At 46.8% G+C, this 16870-nt stretch overlaps 3 protein-coding genes across 3 annotated transcripts; all 3 read left to right on the top strand.

The window, feature by feature from the left end:
• Nucleotides 1-106: 106 nt before the first annotated feature.
• LAJ45_01354 (uncharacterized protein) lies at nt 107-577 on the top strand (the record flags this gene model as incomplete). The annotated part of the gene is made up of 3 exons (XM_046110949.1): nt 107-224; nt 314-362; nt 439-577. 3 exons carry the CDS (start codon nt 107-109, stop codon nt 575-577), a joined length of 306 nt encoding a protein of 101 aa, XP_045976127.1.
• A 1142-nt stretch (nt 578-1719) lies between these two features.
• LAJ45_01353 (uncharacterized protein) lies at nt 1720-2922 on the top strand (the record flags this gene model as incomplete). Its single annotated transcript, XM_046110948.1, has 2 exons — nt 1720-1891; nt 1955-2922. The coding sequence occupies 2 exons, from the start codon at nt 1720-1722 to the stop codon at nt 2920-2922; spliced, it is 1140 nt and encodes a 379-aa protein (XP_045976126.1).
• Nucleotides 2923-12866: 9944 nt separating this feature from the next.
• Nucleotides 12867-16508, top strand: LAJ45_01352 (uncharacterized protein; the record flags this gene model as incomplete). Its single annotated transcript, XM_046110947.1, has 22 exons — nt 12867-12975; nt 13066-13155; nt 13248-13278; nt 13396-13738; nt 13800-13822; nt 13883-13957; nt 14025-14305; nt 14360-14447; nt 14518-14552; nt 14618-14676; nt 14801-14819; nt 14891-14965; nt 15047-15060; nt 15133-15147; nt 15219-15233; nt 15304-15333; nt 15410-15484; nt 15574-15590; nt 15659-15676; nt 15752-15815; nt 15901-16005; nt 16098-16508. The coding sequence occupies 22 exons, from the start codon at nt 12867-12869 to the stop codon at nt 16506-16508; spliced, it is 1992 nt and encodes a 663-aa protein (XP_045976125.1).
• Between the last annotated feature and the right edge of the window lie 362 nt (nt 16509-16870).

The raw sequence follows: 16870 nt of genomic DNA, 5'->3' as shown, positions 1-16870 counted from the left end.
TTAACGTTTATCTTACCTTTAGCTTCTCGCGTGTAACCAACAACACGATACGTACGCTAATATCAACAACCATAAAACCACAACCAAAAAGAAAAGAAAAAGCGAGATGGCAGAGGAAGATACAAACTCCGTTGTCCTCATCTCCAACGACGGGTTCCGCTTCGTGGTTAGGAAGTCGGCGGCGATGGCGTCCCCGGCGATTAAGAGCATGCTGGATAAGCGAAGTATGCCTGCCCCCCCCCCACATCCTCTTGTCTACTTTACTTGCTAGTGAAGAAGTAGCTGGCTAACGCGCTGCTGGGTGGACTGTTAGGTAACTTTGCGGAGGCGAGGGAGAACAAGATTGTTTTCCAGAACATGAGGTATGTTCTTGTCTCCGAGAGGAGTGAGAGGAGCGGATCGAGAGATGTGTCGGGTACTGATGGGGGGTTCATGTAGCGCCGTGATTCTCGAGAAGATCTGCGAGTACTTTTACTACAACGAGAAGTATCGGGATGCGAAGGACGTGCCGGATATGGAGATCCCGCCGGAGCTGGCGCTGGAGCTGTTGATGGTGGCGGATTTCTTGCATACCTGAGCAGCACGCCGGAGAGCTTTGATTTTCGCGGACAGGTGGTTAGTTTGGCTTTGGCTGTAGAAATACGAACAAGGTCTAGACTGTACTTTGCAATTTGGATACGGGAAAGTGGATAAGGAATTTAGAGTGACTCCTAGCCCTCTTACGCTATTGAGAGCTAGGACGTGGATATGGCCACTATTTCGCTAAGGACTTTGTTTTCCTGTTGGGATAGACAATATACGTGTACTCTTGAAATTTAGCAGAGTGATTCCTAATACTACATGTGGCCCTCATATTCTGAGCAAGGTTGAGAGAATACACGTAGCCTATGTTGCCTACAATGTCAATAAGTACTTCGATCTAGAGCAACCGCCCAAAAAGCTTATGCAGCCTCACAGCTCATACGTATATGCCCGGGCAAAGCCACATTATCCAGGGCGCGTATTCAAGCTTCAGAAGTTGTGTTAGAGCTTCCTATCAAGCTATGGATATCTCGAGGCTTCCACAAAGCTTGGGGGCCGCCGGGTGTCTCGAGGCTAAATTGACATAGCTCTCAGCCCCAGCAGCACAGTCGAGTCATCGCTTAAATAGACTCAGAACTTACGTACGTACATGTATGTACACGTTGTAGTAGCACTTCTGTCAAAAAGCACCTTGCAATGTTAGCTGGGGAATCCTCGGGGATAATATATATATGCAGCCTGGATGCGCGCCTGGTTCGTTCCAGAAGACGACCCAGCCTGCGTTTCACATAAGGTGAACAACGTTCTCTGCAGCCAATCATAGGATAGTCTGTACAGCTGGATCCATGGTAGACTGCGTCCGTTGTGCATAACGTTCGATCCTACGCTGCCTGCTCTGCTCTACTCTACTCTATTCGCCCCGCACCGATAGTAGACTCGGGTCTTATTAATTAGTAGGGTAGATGCCTGGGTCGCCTTGTGGCCCCTGCACGGGTGTGCGGTCTTGGCACTGACGCAAACCCCACAATTCACAAACTCACCCCACACAAGGCTTTGGTAGCTTTATAAGCTTCCTGCCAGACACCATATCGTCATTTACCACCAGCACCTCTCTATCAGCACATCTTGCCTGTGGACAACTACAATCAATAAGCAACATATAATCACTACAACTACAGCTAGAAAAACTATCACACTATGGCAGCTCGTCCGTTCAGCCTTCCTATAGTGCTTCGCAACATCGATGCCTCGCTCCCGCCAAACCCCCCACAGCTCAAAACCCCCCACGATGCCATCGCGGTCTTTGTACATGCCTGCATGCTCTCTGTAGGCTTCCGTCTCGTTGGTCTCAGCGAAGACGACCATCTTGGTTCGTACAGCGTTCTCCTCCTCTCCCACTCACCAATTCACTCCCGCTAACATCCATACCCAGAACCTGCAATCGAAGGCTCAAACCCACAGCCACTCCCCGAGACCTGGAACGCCAGCCCCGGAAACTACGGCTTCCGCTACGCCCACGCCCAGTCGCCACTAAACTACCTAATCAAAGTCAACCGTCTGGGCAACAAGACCATCATCATGGGCCTCGGCCTCGGCGACGGCAATGATAAGACAGCCACCTTCGACATCCCCACCAAGGACTACCTCAAAGACGACTTCTTCCCGTACACCCTGCAGCCCACGCAGCCGCTCGAAAACGCCTTCGTCAGCGCATCAAACATCTCCGACCTCGCCGCCCTCGTGAAGATCCACATCGTCCAGAACCTCATCGGGAAGCAGGCCCTCCAGGAATCGGAAGAAAACGCCGCCTCCGCATCACGACAGCAGCAACAGCAGCAACAGCAGCAACCACGCAACCAGCCAAGAGAGGACTTTGACGAGTCGCCCTACAGGGCCGACCCCCTGCGGTACCCCCCGCGTCCGGCCAACCCGCCCATTCCAGCCGGTGGCGAGAGGCCGCCAGGCTTCGACGACGAGTACGAGATCCTACAGCCGCCCCGCGGCGGCGGTGGCGGCTATGGAAATGCCGGTGGGCGCCATCCGCTCTCTATTGGTGCCGACGACCTGAACCCACCTGGCCTAGGGTCAAACCCGCCGCTACGAGGCCCGTTCTTCGGCGAAGGGCGCGGAGGTGGGTTTGATGGCGGAATGGGACCGATGGGCGGGATGCACCCGACGGGGGATCACCCCATGTTTGGGGGCCAGGGTGGTGAGGGGGTCCCGGATCCGAGGTTTCCGCCGGGAGCGAGGTATGATCCGGTTGGGCCGGGGGATGCGCCTATGGGTGGGCTGAGGGGCCCGAGAGGTCCTGGTCGGGGCGGGCCGCCGTTTGGTGGTGGGTTTGGAGGTGGGTTTGGAGGCGGGTTTGGAGGGTTTGGGGGCGGTAATGACTTTATTTAAGCCCTTTTTTAAAAAACTATTTCTATTTTTGTTTGCTATTCTGGTGGGCACTGTCTTTTTCTCGTTTTTTGTTTTTTGCAACACCATTTATGCAGGCCGGTTATAGTGGTTGGTTTGTTTTGCTTGGTGATCAGGATATCTGGCTTGAATATAGTTGGCGTTTCAATCCATTTTTCCCTTGTTTTTTCTCCCGGGTGTACTAGGACGAGTGATAATCTGTGAAGATTTCACTGTCCCAAAACGTGCGATGTGGTTTGTTCTAGCTGTCTGTATGTAATCTAAAAAACAAAATCTTAAATATAATTTTTAAATAATAGTAGGAAAGTGCCCTATCTTCCGGCTGTACAGCATCAAAGCATTCCCGCAGCGGCGATGTCAAACGAGTAAATGGGGGAGTAAAGTCGGCACCGGATGTAGTGTAGGATAGGCTGTTCTTTGGTAATTAGAAGATTTTTGGTGCATGTCTGGTTGGTACTGTGGTGTGCATTCCGCCGCAGTAGTCAAGACTACAGTTCTGGCTTGTAGACAGTGTGTAAATCATGGAATATCACTCGCTGATGTTATGGGCTTCGAAAATTTTCCCACATATATCATGATTACAGCTCAGCCCAGAAATAGACTCTAACACAGCTCTGGGTAAAAGAGAGACACAAGATGAGCCCTCTTCTGCGCGGATTGTAAGGGTTGTTTAGTGTTTAGTAGTATAGTTGGGGTTTATTACGATGACCTCCGGCTGCCCCTTCCCCGCCGCTATACCTCAATACTTCTCATTCAGATCTGTCTAGCTGGATCTCTAAATACCGTTCCTCTCAGCCTGTGGAAAGCGGTCTCCAACACAACCCTTTGAGAACCTACTGACTGGTTGCTGATGTGTATTTGGGGGAATTATGGTCTTGTTTCAGCCATTTGGCGGCCTGGTTGGGGATGGTGTATCGTGGGAGCTAGATTTATGTATGTATTTCTAGAGGAGCTTGGATACAGGGGCTGGTGGTATAATGTCATTTCCATGGAGATTGAGACGAGCTGATGTGGTGCTGGTATCTTTAGTAGATGGGGAAGATGGGATAAAGCCAGATCCCGAAAAAAAGGGAATGCAAAAGGAAGAAAAGAAAGAAAAATGACCCACCCCCCGATCTGATATCCCCAACATCTCATGCATTTCCCTTTCGGCCGCCTCTCCATCGTCTTTATATGGGCACAAAATCGTGACCTCACAATTGGCGAATTAATGACTACCAGAAGTTAACGGGCAGTCTACATCTATTCGAGTTTCACGGTAACGGCTAGCCGAGTCCACCCAGAACGTTTCTCTTAAACCCGCCCGACCACAGCCCAAGCTCCCCCAAAAAAAAAAATTTAAAAAAAAAACAGTCCCATCCGGTCCTTAGCACGAACCTCTATCCACCACATACCACACACCACACCACCCGCCTCGAGCTTTCCTTCTTCCTCCATCTTCTTCATCCATCCTGATTTTGGCATTTATCCAGGGGCAAGGTTGAGATGGTGAGTGTTAAAGTTAGCGAGGTCCTTACTTTTGCAGTCTTCAATCTTCTCACCAGCCTCAGCCTTGCTGCCTCCGGCTCTCGAATCCCCAAGCGTCAAACCACACTGGAAGCCTACCTCGAGTAGGTGAGGCTTCATCTTCTGTGCATCATCCGCTACTAGTGGCAGATCAATGCGCTCAATTGATGCTGAAATCTAGATGCAATGCTCGTCGCTGTCGGATTCGGGCAGCTTCTCGTTGGTGTCCTCCCACCAGGTTCAACAGGAGGGTAACGCTCCACCTACTGGTGAATACCCATCCCAAGCTAGAGCTAGAGCTAGAGTTAGCTGACAGAAACTGTTCCTGCTCACGATAAGTAATGGCTCATGGAGGGTGTGGACGTTACTCTTCACAGCGGCCCTGAGTACCACAATTTGTAGCAACTACAATTATGCTCTCACAGGGTGATAATGAATCGTGCTTGACAACAAGTAGCGTGGGTAACGAGCTACCACCTCTCGAAACATTGCCTCTCTTCATCTGAGGAAAGTGAGGCATAAATGGCCCTTGGAACGGGCCAGCGGAGAAGTACAGTAGCTGTGTTTAAGAAATATTGATTCCACAGCCTATAGCTAGTGAGAACGCGCACTGTCTAGAGACTCGCACATGATGGGTTTTTTTACCCTTTGCTTTCGAGGTTTCTTGGTTTTTCTGACCTTCACGACCACTTTCACTACCCGACCTCTGATCCCTCATTTGTTTGGTATGTAACCTATCAAACACGTATTATCATATCAAATCGCCTACTATCTAACAAGGAGGTTCATACACGAATGGATTATCAATCACCAATAAATAACAAGGAGGTTGTTACTTGCTTAGTGATAATTGAATTAGATACACTAATCTACATCTGCACATCCGCATACGGAGTAAAAATATTTCAAGGACAAATGCCAATTCATGGGTTATGATAAGACACCAGGCCCAGGAATTATTAACATGTAGCTACCAGGTCCATGGTGCTATACCATACCGATAAGACGGACCTAGCTTGTCTCTCATGCGATGTGGCCCATAAGCTAGCTCATAAGCTCGAATTGGCTCAAGCTCTTCAAGGCCGAGGCTCATAAAGCTTGAACCTTTGATAAAAGCTCGTGAAATGACTCGAGCCGGTGGTCAATGACCAAGAAGCAAGATATACTTCTGCCTAGTGTAGTAAAATGACATGATATGCGCATTTTCATGGGGAAATTAGATAGACAGATGAAATCAATGCTAGTTGGAATGAGAATTCGAAAGGGTAAAACTAAAAGGTCTTTGTCGGCTGAGACGACGTCCTCATTGCCCTCATATTCCTCATAGTTCCTTGAATCCAGGTCAAGGTTCATGGTTTATCTCAAGCCTTAGGAAGGTTCAAGCCGGCCCGGACTCACCGCATGAATGATAAGGCTCGCTCTCAATAAGATCATGAAATCTCGAGCTAGATGTGGTCATGAGCTACATTACCGGGGCGTCGGAGCTCTTCGCCCGCTTATTCACTGCATCAAGTACAACCCAAATTACTCACAGAAAGCCAGCTGGGCATGGGATCCTTGACATAATCTAGATTTTGCTTTCAAATCTACAGCTACATAGCTGCCTAGCTCCGGAATCTTGGAATGAAAGTCTTGGTCATCGGTCTCAAGCTCGGCGTCCGGGTCGATGTATCTCGTAATATCATTAATAAACGACATTATCTCTTTTGGGACTCGATAAGATCATGCAACCGATTCTTAATTGTTTTCAGCCCCAAAAGAGACGTTGGTATCGCTACCAATGAAGTATTTGACCGGTGCTGAGATCGCTGACTGTATCTCAGCTGATGCCAATGATCGTCTGCCAAGACTCATGGAATATCACTCACCTACTCTTTTTGTTCAACCTTCTAATACAAGCTTTTCATATTCGCGAGAATAGAACACGCCGCCGGCTTTGAGGTATCATAGGTCACACGTCGAAGAAATATCTTCGGTTCGCTAGGTGGGACATGGGTCAAAAGTTGAAAGCCTTGAATTTGGATTCACATTCTACGTATTTAGTACTGTATTATTTTTAATTAATATAGGCATGTTTCCATCTCGCCGCTGAAGGCCATAGGGCATGGCGGATGACCCGGCGTATACTCCAGACCGTCTGTAACATAGCAAGAGGAGATGGATTGCGAGGACTTTGATCCTAGTGGTATTACCCATGATATGACCTCAATATCTAGATGTGGTGGGTTGTCTAGCTGGCCAGGGGGCGACATGTACCTGTACCGCCAGCGACGGTGAGGATGTCGAGGTATACTGAAACTCCTACCAAACTCCGCTGGCCGTAGAGCCACATGGGTGTATCGCGGCATGTCTACACGGATCGATGCATGTGTACGTGTATCGTAACACCGAGCACGTTTCCCGAGATCGATATCTAAGTATAAAGAATTATTCACGGCGAGGAACTTGACGGGCCCTTGTTACTGCAGGTGAGATCTGGAACTTTATTCAAACTGTTGAGAGTCGGATCGGTTGACTACTTGTGACTTTGAATATTGAGATCAGGAATTCCTTTCGAGTTTGACTTCTAATTGTTAATTAGTTATTTGCATTGTTGACATTTTCGAAATCGCGTTTAGTTACTACATGGTTATGGTTCCTGCATATAGGAAGATAATATCAACTAACTTCTTTAACTAGCCAAATCTCTCTTGAGAATATTATCCGCCGCTTCCCGAGATTATGATACGGTCCAGGGATTATTACAACCCCCGTATACTCGCGCGTTAATTAAGTCCTGAGAAATTTTGTGAGGTCGTTGCTACCAAGAATTCTCAGAAATTAATTAACGCGTGAGTACTAGGTTGAGAAAGCTCAATTGATAATCGCAAAGTAAATATTTCTGGGTATCCAATTCTCTAGATCTATATGGAGCACTTGACCCATTCGTGCTTATTTCGGACCCCATGGAATTTAATTAAGTTTGTAAAATATCTCACACCACCCGAGTGATGACTTTGTAGTTTTCAGGTAGTAAATTACCCGTTCGGCGTGTTTTCCGGTCCCAGAACCCGCCGGTCTGAGTATCTTCGTGACCAGCACGGTTTGGATTATTATACACACCGCCCCTTGATCGACCGCGCTTACGGTTGTGGCGATAGTAGGGCCGTGAAATCTAAAACACATAGATACCTAGACACAAAAACGTCGAACAAGAGTTCTCAATAGCAAGGCGCAGGAGAGCTCAGTGCGGTTCTTGTGCAAATTTAGGTGCAGAAAAGCAGATCAAGGTGGCACGTGCGGCAATCAATGTCTCTGCGCCTTACAAGCGCTTGGCCGCAGCTTCTGTCAGAGCAGCAACTTTTCTAGTGCGACACTATTGGACGTAGCTAGATACAACGGTATTCAACAACTACTCCAAATGTCGAGGCCTAGACTCGTTCATATAGTAGCATTAAGGCACATAACTTATCCTCTCCGCTGCGCTCATGGAGTCTCGACTCTAGAAGTTCGGTGCGTTCTGTTGCGGCCCGTATAATACGTTTACCAGTAACATGATTTTTTTAATCTAAGTGCATAGGCGCGTATAAAGGCGTAGATGTCTTCACATCTACTCCTGGAGAATTTCTACCCACCTCCATTAATGGCTAGCCTACACGGGTCTCAATTTTTAGACCTGCCTAAACCTCCCCGACTTCTGACTCAGACAACACATCGATCTGCCTCCCCACCATATCTCACACCCGATCATCCTAGCAAACCCAATTTGTGAAAATCGCATGGTGGCAAAAAAAAAATCCTCACAAAGTATCACTCGGCGCAGATCCTATACCAGGCAACAGCTACCGCACCCAGAGCGGAAGCCAAGTCCCCTTCCCCACCTCCTTCGGCCCCTGGAACATTAGATCAAGTGACCCGATGTGCTTACACCGTGGCCTGTTTTGGTTCGCCGTTATGCCATAACGTTCGTCTAGCTCTCACCCGCAAGGCCGATCTTGTACGCGCGCGTCGCCGGCCTGGACAGCCCTTTTTTGTCTCCGGATATATTCGGGAATCGGAGAGGGCTGCAAATCATCATTCCAGATTCAGAACCTATTGCGCGAATGTGAGATCGATCATGTGTGGAGAAATTAGGAACAACCTTTATGCATGGACTTCGCCAAAAATGTCTCACTTTGGATCCTTGACCCTGTAGGTACGTACCGGGCCGAGAGATACTCTGGTGTGGAGTATTTTACATGTCGGGCGTTCGCGGGGAGGTACGAAAACTACCAATACGTCGGCCATGCGCCAGCCATTCTGCACAGGAATGCAATTTCGGCCCATTTCTTGACTTTTGCCTACATACGGGAGATAGTTGTTAGGCTAGAGGGAGAGAGGAAAAGGAAATTACAGCGGCTTAAAACCTGACAAGGCAAGTGGCCGGGGCCGACACAGCTAGCAGCATACTGTGGAAATTATATCTGCCGAATGCCGATCGATCACATCCCCGTAGTACGTTCACAGAATGCCCAAAGTTCTCAGACAATTGCAAGGGCTTGAGTGAGTGGGGCTCAATCACAGAAGTAATGGTTACCAATTAGTGTGTGAAATCTACGACGTCATGCAACAGCAGCACGCACTAGATGCTATGAAAAGCACACCAAGAAACCCATTGCGCCTCGTTGATGCTTAAGTTAGGGTTAGGTGCCAAAAATCAACTGAGAGATGCTATTTGGAGGTTGCCGACACTTGACACTCAGCCTCCCCCACACAATCTGAAACAAGGGGTAAAGTGCAACTATTTTGGGCTTCAACTTCTTTCCAGAAAGTGGATATTCCCCGGTTTTATCGCATGAAACTGTGCTCTGAGCACATGCGTGCATGAGAAAAAGTCTATATCTGTTTCATAGAGGAAAACGTCTGATCATACCATATCTAATCGCTTTATCGTCGCGCGCCCGCCGGTCAGCGAGGGGAACAATCGGGAGGGGTAACACCAGGATTCGGAAGAAAGGAGATATCAAATCAAGATGCAGCATGCATCATCACGCTTATAATCTATCGTTCGCACATTAATATGATGCACGACATGAATATGTCGTTTGTTCTTTAAACAGAAATCCAAAAGAGCCGCGTGGCTGGCCCCACCTCTAACTATACTTCCCACGATAATAGATATAGATAGAGGTATCGTCAATTTCGAAACACTAGAGCCGCACGACTTTCCTGATATTTACTAGGAGTCTTGTTACATCTGCCTAATGGAAGGCTGTGAAAAAAAATTAAGTGCAAATTCAATAAAATAAACCGCTATTCTTATCTTTTTTTTTGAAACTTCTTGTCGCGCGACCGCGAGTACTGTGATATCTGCCTCGCCCTAGAAGATATTATCTACCAACACATAATGATATGACGAAGCACAATGTAGTTAGCCATACCGAATACCCAGAAGGGAACTTCCCTGTAGGTCCAGAGTGGGTACATATATGTCATTATCGATATAGTAATAATTTTAAGGAAGAACGGACCAAAGAGGAACAGTGGCGTTCATGCGCTACCCAAAGGGGAGTCGGGAGTTAAACAAAATCTCTTTTTGAGACACCAACAAAAGTCTCTCGTGGATCTAGAGCCTATGAGAGGCATCGACTAAACTTAGCGAGAAACAATAAGAGCAGCATAAGACACTACCCCGCATCTGATTATTGAACATTCCGGATTGGTCTTATATCTCTTCTCTTAATGGAAATGACAGTCTGGGAAACCCTCCGACATATTTCCTCTTTAGTGTGTCCATTTGAATATGTATTTGTGCCATCTATTTTCACATCGACATTCCGATTGCGTGTGCACCTGCAAGATCGGGTAGGGTTAAGGATTCCTGTTTCCCTCCGGTCGGTATTGGGTTCATGTGCCGCTTTATACTACCAAGATGCTGTGTGTCAAACAGTTAGAAGCTGTCACTTGCTGCCCTCCAAACTAGCGTTCTAGAAAGAATATTGTTTCCTTCGATGCGTACTCGCCGCAGTGCCCCGATTGACGAGGTTCATGCTCATGCTCATCATTCCAATTTGGATGTAACCGTGAGATTCAATGGCTACCCAATTCGTATCTGACCTGATCATAAGCCCAGGTAGGGACGGCAGAATCGGGGAAGACCGCGTAAGGCTGTGACCGACAGACAGACCGATATGGTCAATGTGTTTCGGATAAACAATTCAAGATGATTATTGAACCATTTTTAACTTCTTGCCTTTGTGCTACATTATTGTGTTTTTTTGCAGATGTTTCTCTCTCGGGAAATAGCGTTTAATGTGTTCTTGGAGTACATGTATGCAGAATGTACCAATATGGTTATAGCCCTACGGGTCTTTTTCTCGGCATCTGATCGTGGTAGATATTTATCTGCAATATTAAATAAGGTATTAGAGTAGGTACATTGTGTAGGTCAGACAAGGGATTAAACAAGTCCAGGTATCAATTGAGGAAGGTCGTGAGTACGTACCAATTTGCTTTTGGCTTTAATTATTGTTTTTGGAAACATTACCCTTTGAAGTAACGGTCCCTCAAGTCTCAGAGCACGAAAATTTGGTTCTCAATGCAAAGGAGCCGGTACAAGGAAAAGATACGCCCTTAAGCGCCCGTGCTCGTGTGTTGGCGAAAGAAGAATCACTATTTACAGTTATACTCTTGGTGAGTCGGAGTAGGAAGTGGGTCAACTGTCCATCTAACGGTTCCTAGTTGTGCCCGACGTAGTGCTTCCTGGCAGGCAGCTGTGATGTGACTCTCAAACTAGAGCACAGCCGTTGAGTCAGAGTGAGGCTCAGAGGCTCAGAGCTTGTCCTCAAATAGCCGAACGGAAAAATCGCTCGGGACAGGGGCAATGCTTTTGGCTCTGGCCCAAATGTGGTCCTGGCGAAGGGGAGGGAGGAGGGACTTTCGGGCTACTTTCGGCAGTGGGGGTAGATGTAATTAACAGATTGTCTTGGCACGCTTAATTCTACTAAGCTGAAGCGAGATCTGGTCACAGCCGATCACTCGAGATATTTTTATTCTTATGTCACTTTTAACAGGGGAGAGCCACGCTTTCAAATTCCCCAGCCCTTTTCACACGCATAAATGCAGAATTGTGAAAAGAATAGCGGGAAGTCATACGTCAGTCACAATTCTAGAGGTCGTGCCTTTACTTTGAGTTTAACTATGTTATCTACTCTGTCGTGTCTTCTACATGTGTTTATTACAAGCTACATGTCATAAGTACATGTAGTCATAATACAACACCGCCTTGAATTAGAGTACCTACACATGCTCCAGAGTAAACTACATGTACCTACATGCACATATGGGTACAATGTGTAAACATTGGGCGTGGTGATTGTAGATCGGCCTGTGACCCAGCCTAGCTGGCGTCTACTTTACGCATGTGGTTAAATGCATGCAGTGCGTTCGCGGCACACCACCTTGTCTTTGATGAACGCATAGAGTAGTCTTCTGCTCGCGCTTGTGGGGCCTTTTAATCGCGCTTTCTTCTGATGCACATTGTGAGTGGATGGGATTCTTGAAGTGTACTTTACAGATGCGTAATATATTGGCCAGATTTAAGCGATCCACCTCATATGTTTCTGAACCCACAAGTTGTATGCTCTAGCCCGAGATTTCGTTAGGAAAATAATTCCCTGGTGGATTTGATTCATTGTTTCTGATTCCTGCGGAATTCCAAAGTGTGTAAGTATGTAATTCTTCACAAAAGAAAAGACTTTGGTGTCATGCGATCTCACCCGATAGACTGCACTACATGTAGATGTGCTTACTGTAAATCGAAGTCTTGGCTTTCTGTGGGCTAGTTATCAACCGATCCTAGCACAGCATTAGTGGTATGTACATGTAAATGCACATGAACCCTGATTGGTTGAGCCTCAGGGCCCAGAAATAAGCTCGGGTTCTTCGTTCCGGACAACTTCACTTTATCTCTACTCAGTTGCAGCTTCAACTTCTTTCTCCATTGCCTGGGCCCTGGGGAATTATTTGCCGATGATCATACATGGGTTACACTAGAGCCTCAATAGACCAGTAATTTCAAGATCTTAGGAAGTGTTCCAACGTAGACGCATATGTATGATTAGGGCTTACTGATGCGCCTGTTTGGGGTTGACGCGCTGATAAAGCTTCTCTATCAGGCCAATAACATGACCGTGCAAACCCCCTCAGACAAACATCCTAGACATACGCGCAGCACTGCGACAGCTCACTCAACAAACGGCTTTCCTCCCAGATGTGGACTGACCCCCTCGCCGTTATCCTGATTTGTGTGTGCTCACTCAACCTCATATCTCCAGTCGGCATCATCATCGTCATCAAGCAACCACCATCTCCCAAATTTCCCTGCAGAATCCTCCACGCCCAGAAACTATTCCGTCCAGCGTTGCTTCATGCCGTCCAAAAGACCGCTTTCATTTCTTTCCATGCAACATATGGGAGAGGAAGGAGAGTCCACCCCAGCGTTGATGTCGCCAACAGTCGTGAAAGACGATATGAACTTTGCCGAGCTTTGTGAAAACCTAAAAGACTATTGTAGGGCCGTTTTTTTTTCTTCTCGCTTCTTGTTGTTTCTCTAAGCGGAGGAGCGGTGCAACCGCTGACTGAGGTGTTACACAACTGCAGTTATCGAAAACATCGACACACCACAGAACCTCAACACCATCAAGATTTCCCCTGTGACGACGCGGCTCTGCAGCCAACTTACAGACAAGGGTAAGGGAAAGAGCAGCTTGCTTACACATTTAAATTTCCTGCCAGTTATTTTAGTAGTTTATATACTTACGGGTAAATGACTATTCTTGCAGGCCATAACCCAGCTACGGTCGCGGCTTTACTGTAAGTTCCACAAATTGATTCTATTACATAAACTCTTTCCCCTTTTGGACATTAATATATTAGTTATCTGAGATATCAATGATTGATTGAGACTGATGCTGTGCACCATGACAATAGTTGGTGCAAAGCACATTTCTCTGCTGAAGAGCTTGCAGATGATGGCCACGGATTAGGGGCAAGCAGAGCTCTAGCTGCCGAGTTTGTAGCATTAGATCTGATGTCGTACCTTTCTGCTAATGATGCACTGGAGTATCTCTGCTATGAGCTACCTCCATTGGAACCCCATGACGAGTCAGAAGAGGAAGCGACAGAATCGACAGGGCTTTTGGAGGGAGGTACCCAAACAAGAAGGAATTGCTCAAATGAGATGGAGTGTGTTAGTATAGGGACATTTGCCGGCCTCAATACTCTAGAAATTGCGATCCTCGCAGACGCAAAGAAGTTTCTATCGCATCGACCAGTAAGTCTTACAGACATACATTATATTAGCCAAGATTAAAAGCTGACAAGAGCTAACGCAGGTACAACGTATGATTAATGCTATGTATGTGCCAAGGCTTTTTATCACTCGATGAGGCTTTTAGATACTAATGAAGAATTGTAGCTGGGACGGAAGAATCTCTTTTTGGAAATCGCTAGATGTGGATGGGTCTAAGAAGCCCCACTTCTACAACAAAAGGCAAGGAGTCCTGTTCGATATTCTAGAAGGCTGCAATGAATCCTGGCTTACATACATGACTTCCCAGAAAAGCGGATCCATTCTGCCGGCTGAGGGTCCCAAAATATCAGAAGGCTTTTGAAGCATTTTTCTTCGCAAGCTTGCTTGCATTGTATTACGGTGTCCTGATTGAAAGAGACCCATTCCATTTTACATACATGGAAGGCGCATTGATAGTTTTCTTCATCGCATTTGCCGTTGACGAAATATCATCCCTCAGAGATGCAGGGACGGCTTTCTATACCGCCGATTTTTGGAGTATATGGGACCTGTGTATTATTTTGATAGCAGTTGGATTTTTGGTTGTTAGTATGTATTACCGGGCCAAGGAAATCTTAAGCCTGCGCTCACCAATCCCTGCAGGAATAATTGGCTTGGTTAAGGATAGTGATGCAATCGTTGATATCGCCTTTGATATACTATCGCTCGAGGCGTTATTATTGATACCACGGTAACGATACAACGAGAACGCCTTGACTTTATTAGACCCGTTACGGATACTGATAACAACTGGATTTTAGTGTCTGCTCTTTGCTATCTTTAAACCCTTATTTTGGTACTGGTCTTAATGATGAAACATCTGCGTGAACACTGCATCTGACGTTGACGGCCGTGATCCAGGAGTCTTGATACCTTGTTTGAAACAAATGACAAAAGACTTTTTGAAGTTTCTAATCCTGGTGAGTTATTGCGGCTCTTGCTTCGCCTTCCAGTATCAGATCGGGTAGATGCAGTCGCTTGGGGAAAACCCTATTCCCTAGGTAGAAGGCCTCCGGGTTTAATTACACATGCTAATAGGTATAGATCGTGATTCTTTATCTTGGTAGGTTATAATTTACAGGCAGCGACTTCGCCCACCTGTGATCGCCTCGCTAAATATGGGGGGGTGGGTAGGATTTTTGACAACATTTTCGCTGCTTGCACGCGAAACGTTTACCCTATCGCAAATGTCATGGATGCTCATTAAAGGTTTGGACCCGCTGGTCTAAGCAAGACTGGATGGAAATAAAAATAGAATTTTATGTGCTGACCGGTTTGGTTTTGGGGTAGTTTTCTTTGGTTCGGTAAGCGCTGCCCCGACAGGGCCAGCATCCGTAATTAATGCGCTGTTGCTGATCATATCTGGTACCTTGTAGAATACTGTTGGCTTTGTAAGTGCATTCAGCCTCACTACTAAGTAGCACAGGGATACAGATTCGGTCTACTAACACGCACGTTCCAGGATGCAATGAGAGAGGTCAGTTGCATAGATCCGCGTTTGCTTTGGTTAAATTAGTCACAACTCACATTAGACGCGGTCGCGGTAGATTTCACCTGTCTTGGGACCACCACTCATGGTGAGTACTAGTAAAAATTATTTAGGGTGTTCACTCGTTTAGCTGGCAATGATCATGAGCTAACCCGTGCCAAAAGCTAATTTTCGTTACGTTGACGAATATACTTCTGATCACATCGTTAATTAGTATACTATCAAATGGGTTGACAAACGTAAGATACAGTCAATCTCTGTTAATTACATAGTCCTGGTAATATCGATTATTCTTGGCGGCTAATTACAATTTTTTCTCTTTTCGTAGATGATGAATAATGCTAGGTAGATACCGCGCTTGTTTTTCAGTTCCCCATTCGAGGCTCATCTCCGGAACTAACTTGATTCGATAGGGAAGAATATTTGTTCATGTATGTAGAGTAGCCGCGTTGCCGCGACTCCTTACTTTCTGGCCCTGCTCTAACAGCTAACGTTTCGGCGGTTAGGTTTTCTATTATGGTTATGGAAGCCTCAACTAGCAATCGTTTGGTTGTTTATTACCCGCCGCTAGTAAGTACTAAAGACTGCCGACAGGATGTAGCGTGGTTGTGGTTGTTTCGTTCGGCTAAAAGACTAATAATAACCTTATTTTTAGAACTTGCTGCCACTAATCCTTTTACGACCACTGCGTCTGTTTGTCTCTGCTGGCCGTCTGCGGAGGGTCAGAATAGCGCTTTTGAAATTTTCGCATTTCCCGTTTGTATGTGATGTCTTATGTCCCCATGTCCCCATCTATTCTTCTAGCCTTTTACGGGATCCTTGAATGAGTTGCTTAAATCAAGTGATTTGCAGGTCGCGGCAATTATGCTTTATGAAAGCTTGTGGCCAGAAAATGAGACTCGTCACACTGCATGGGGGCCTAGCCCCACCAAGAAGAGTCCATTCGGTCATGGACTGAGGCCGCTTAATCGGAGACCAGACCGATACCCAGAGTGGTCTGGGCGCTTAGCGGGAGGACGTCTAGGGCTCGGTGGCGGGGCCGGATTTCAAGCGGGGGCTGCGCTTAAGAGCTCTGCCAGCAGTCTTAGACTTGAAGATCAATATGAAGGTGGGTCGACCTTGGGGGAGACTAGGGCACCATATGCGCATAATCGTCACGACGGGATTTATAGCGCTAGGGACGACGAGATTCGGCAACTGAGAGTTGCGATTGAGGATATGAGCCGCAAGTTAGATGAGCTTTTGGCTTTAAAAGGGATGTAAGTATATAGTGTACGATTTGGGCGATGTGCGTGCGTGCGTGTGTGTATGTGTGTATGTGTGTATGTGTGTGTGTGTGTGGGAGGGCATAAGATTGTAGTGAAATACCAAGAGAACAGAATATTATGACTTATGAATCGAGCATGTATAACCTACAATTAGAGTCGAAGTGAGTGAGTGAGCGAAAACTTGAATTAGAGTGTTGCAGTGAACTTCGCTACTCTAACAAATGGATTTTGGGGGGTGGGGGGTGTGCGGGTTTGAATCGTCCGCATTTTAGTCTAACGCGTGCATGTGGGTCTCGCCTGGTGGGGGTTGCATTGACGCCCGGCGCGAAACATTCACCGCGCTGTTTGGTCCAAAGC

This window comes from Morchella importuna (assembly GCF_003444635.1).
Source record: "Morchella importuna strain M04M26 chromosome Unknown Morimp01GS002, whole genome shotgun sequence".
In the NCBI taxonomy this organism is placed as follows: domain Eukaryota; kingdom Fungi; phylum Ascomycota; class Pezizomycetes; order Pezizales; family Morchellaceae; genus Morchella; species Morchella importuna.
The sequence above is the reverse complement of the archived record's forward strand: the minus strand, read 5'-3'. Positions and strand labels throughout refer to the sequence as shown.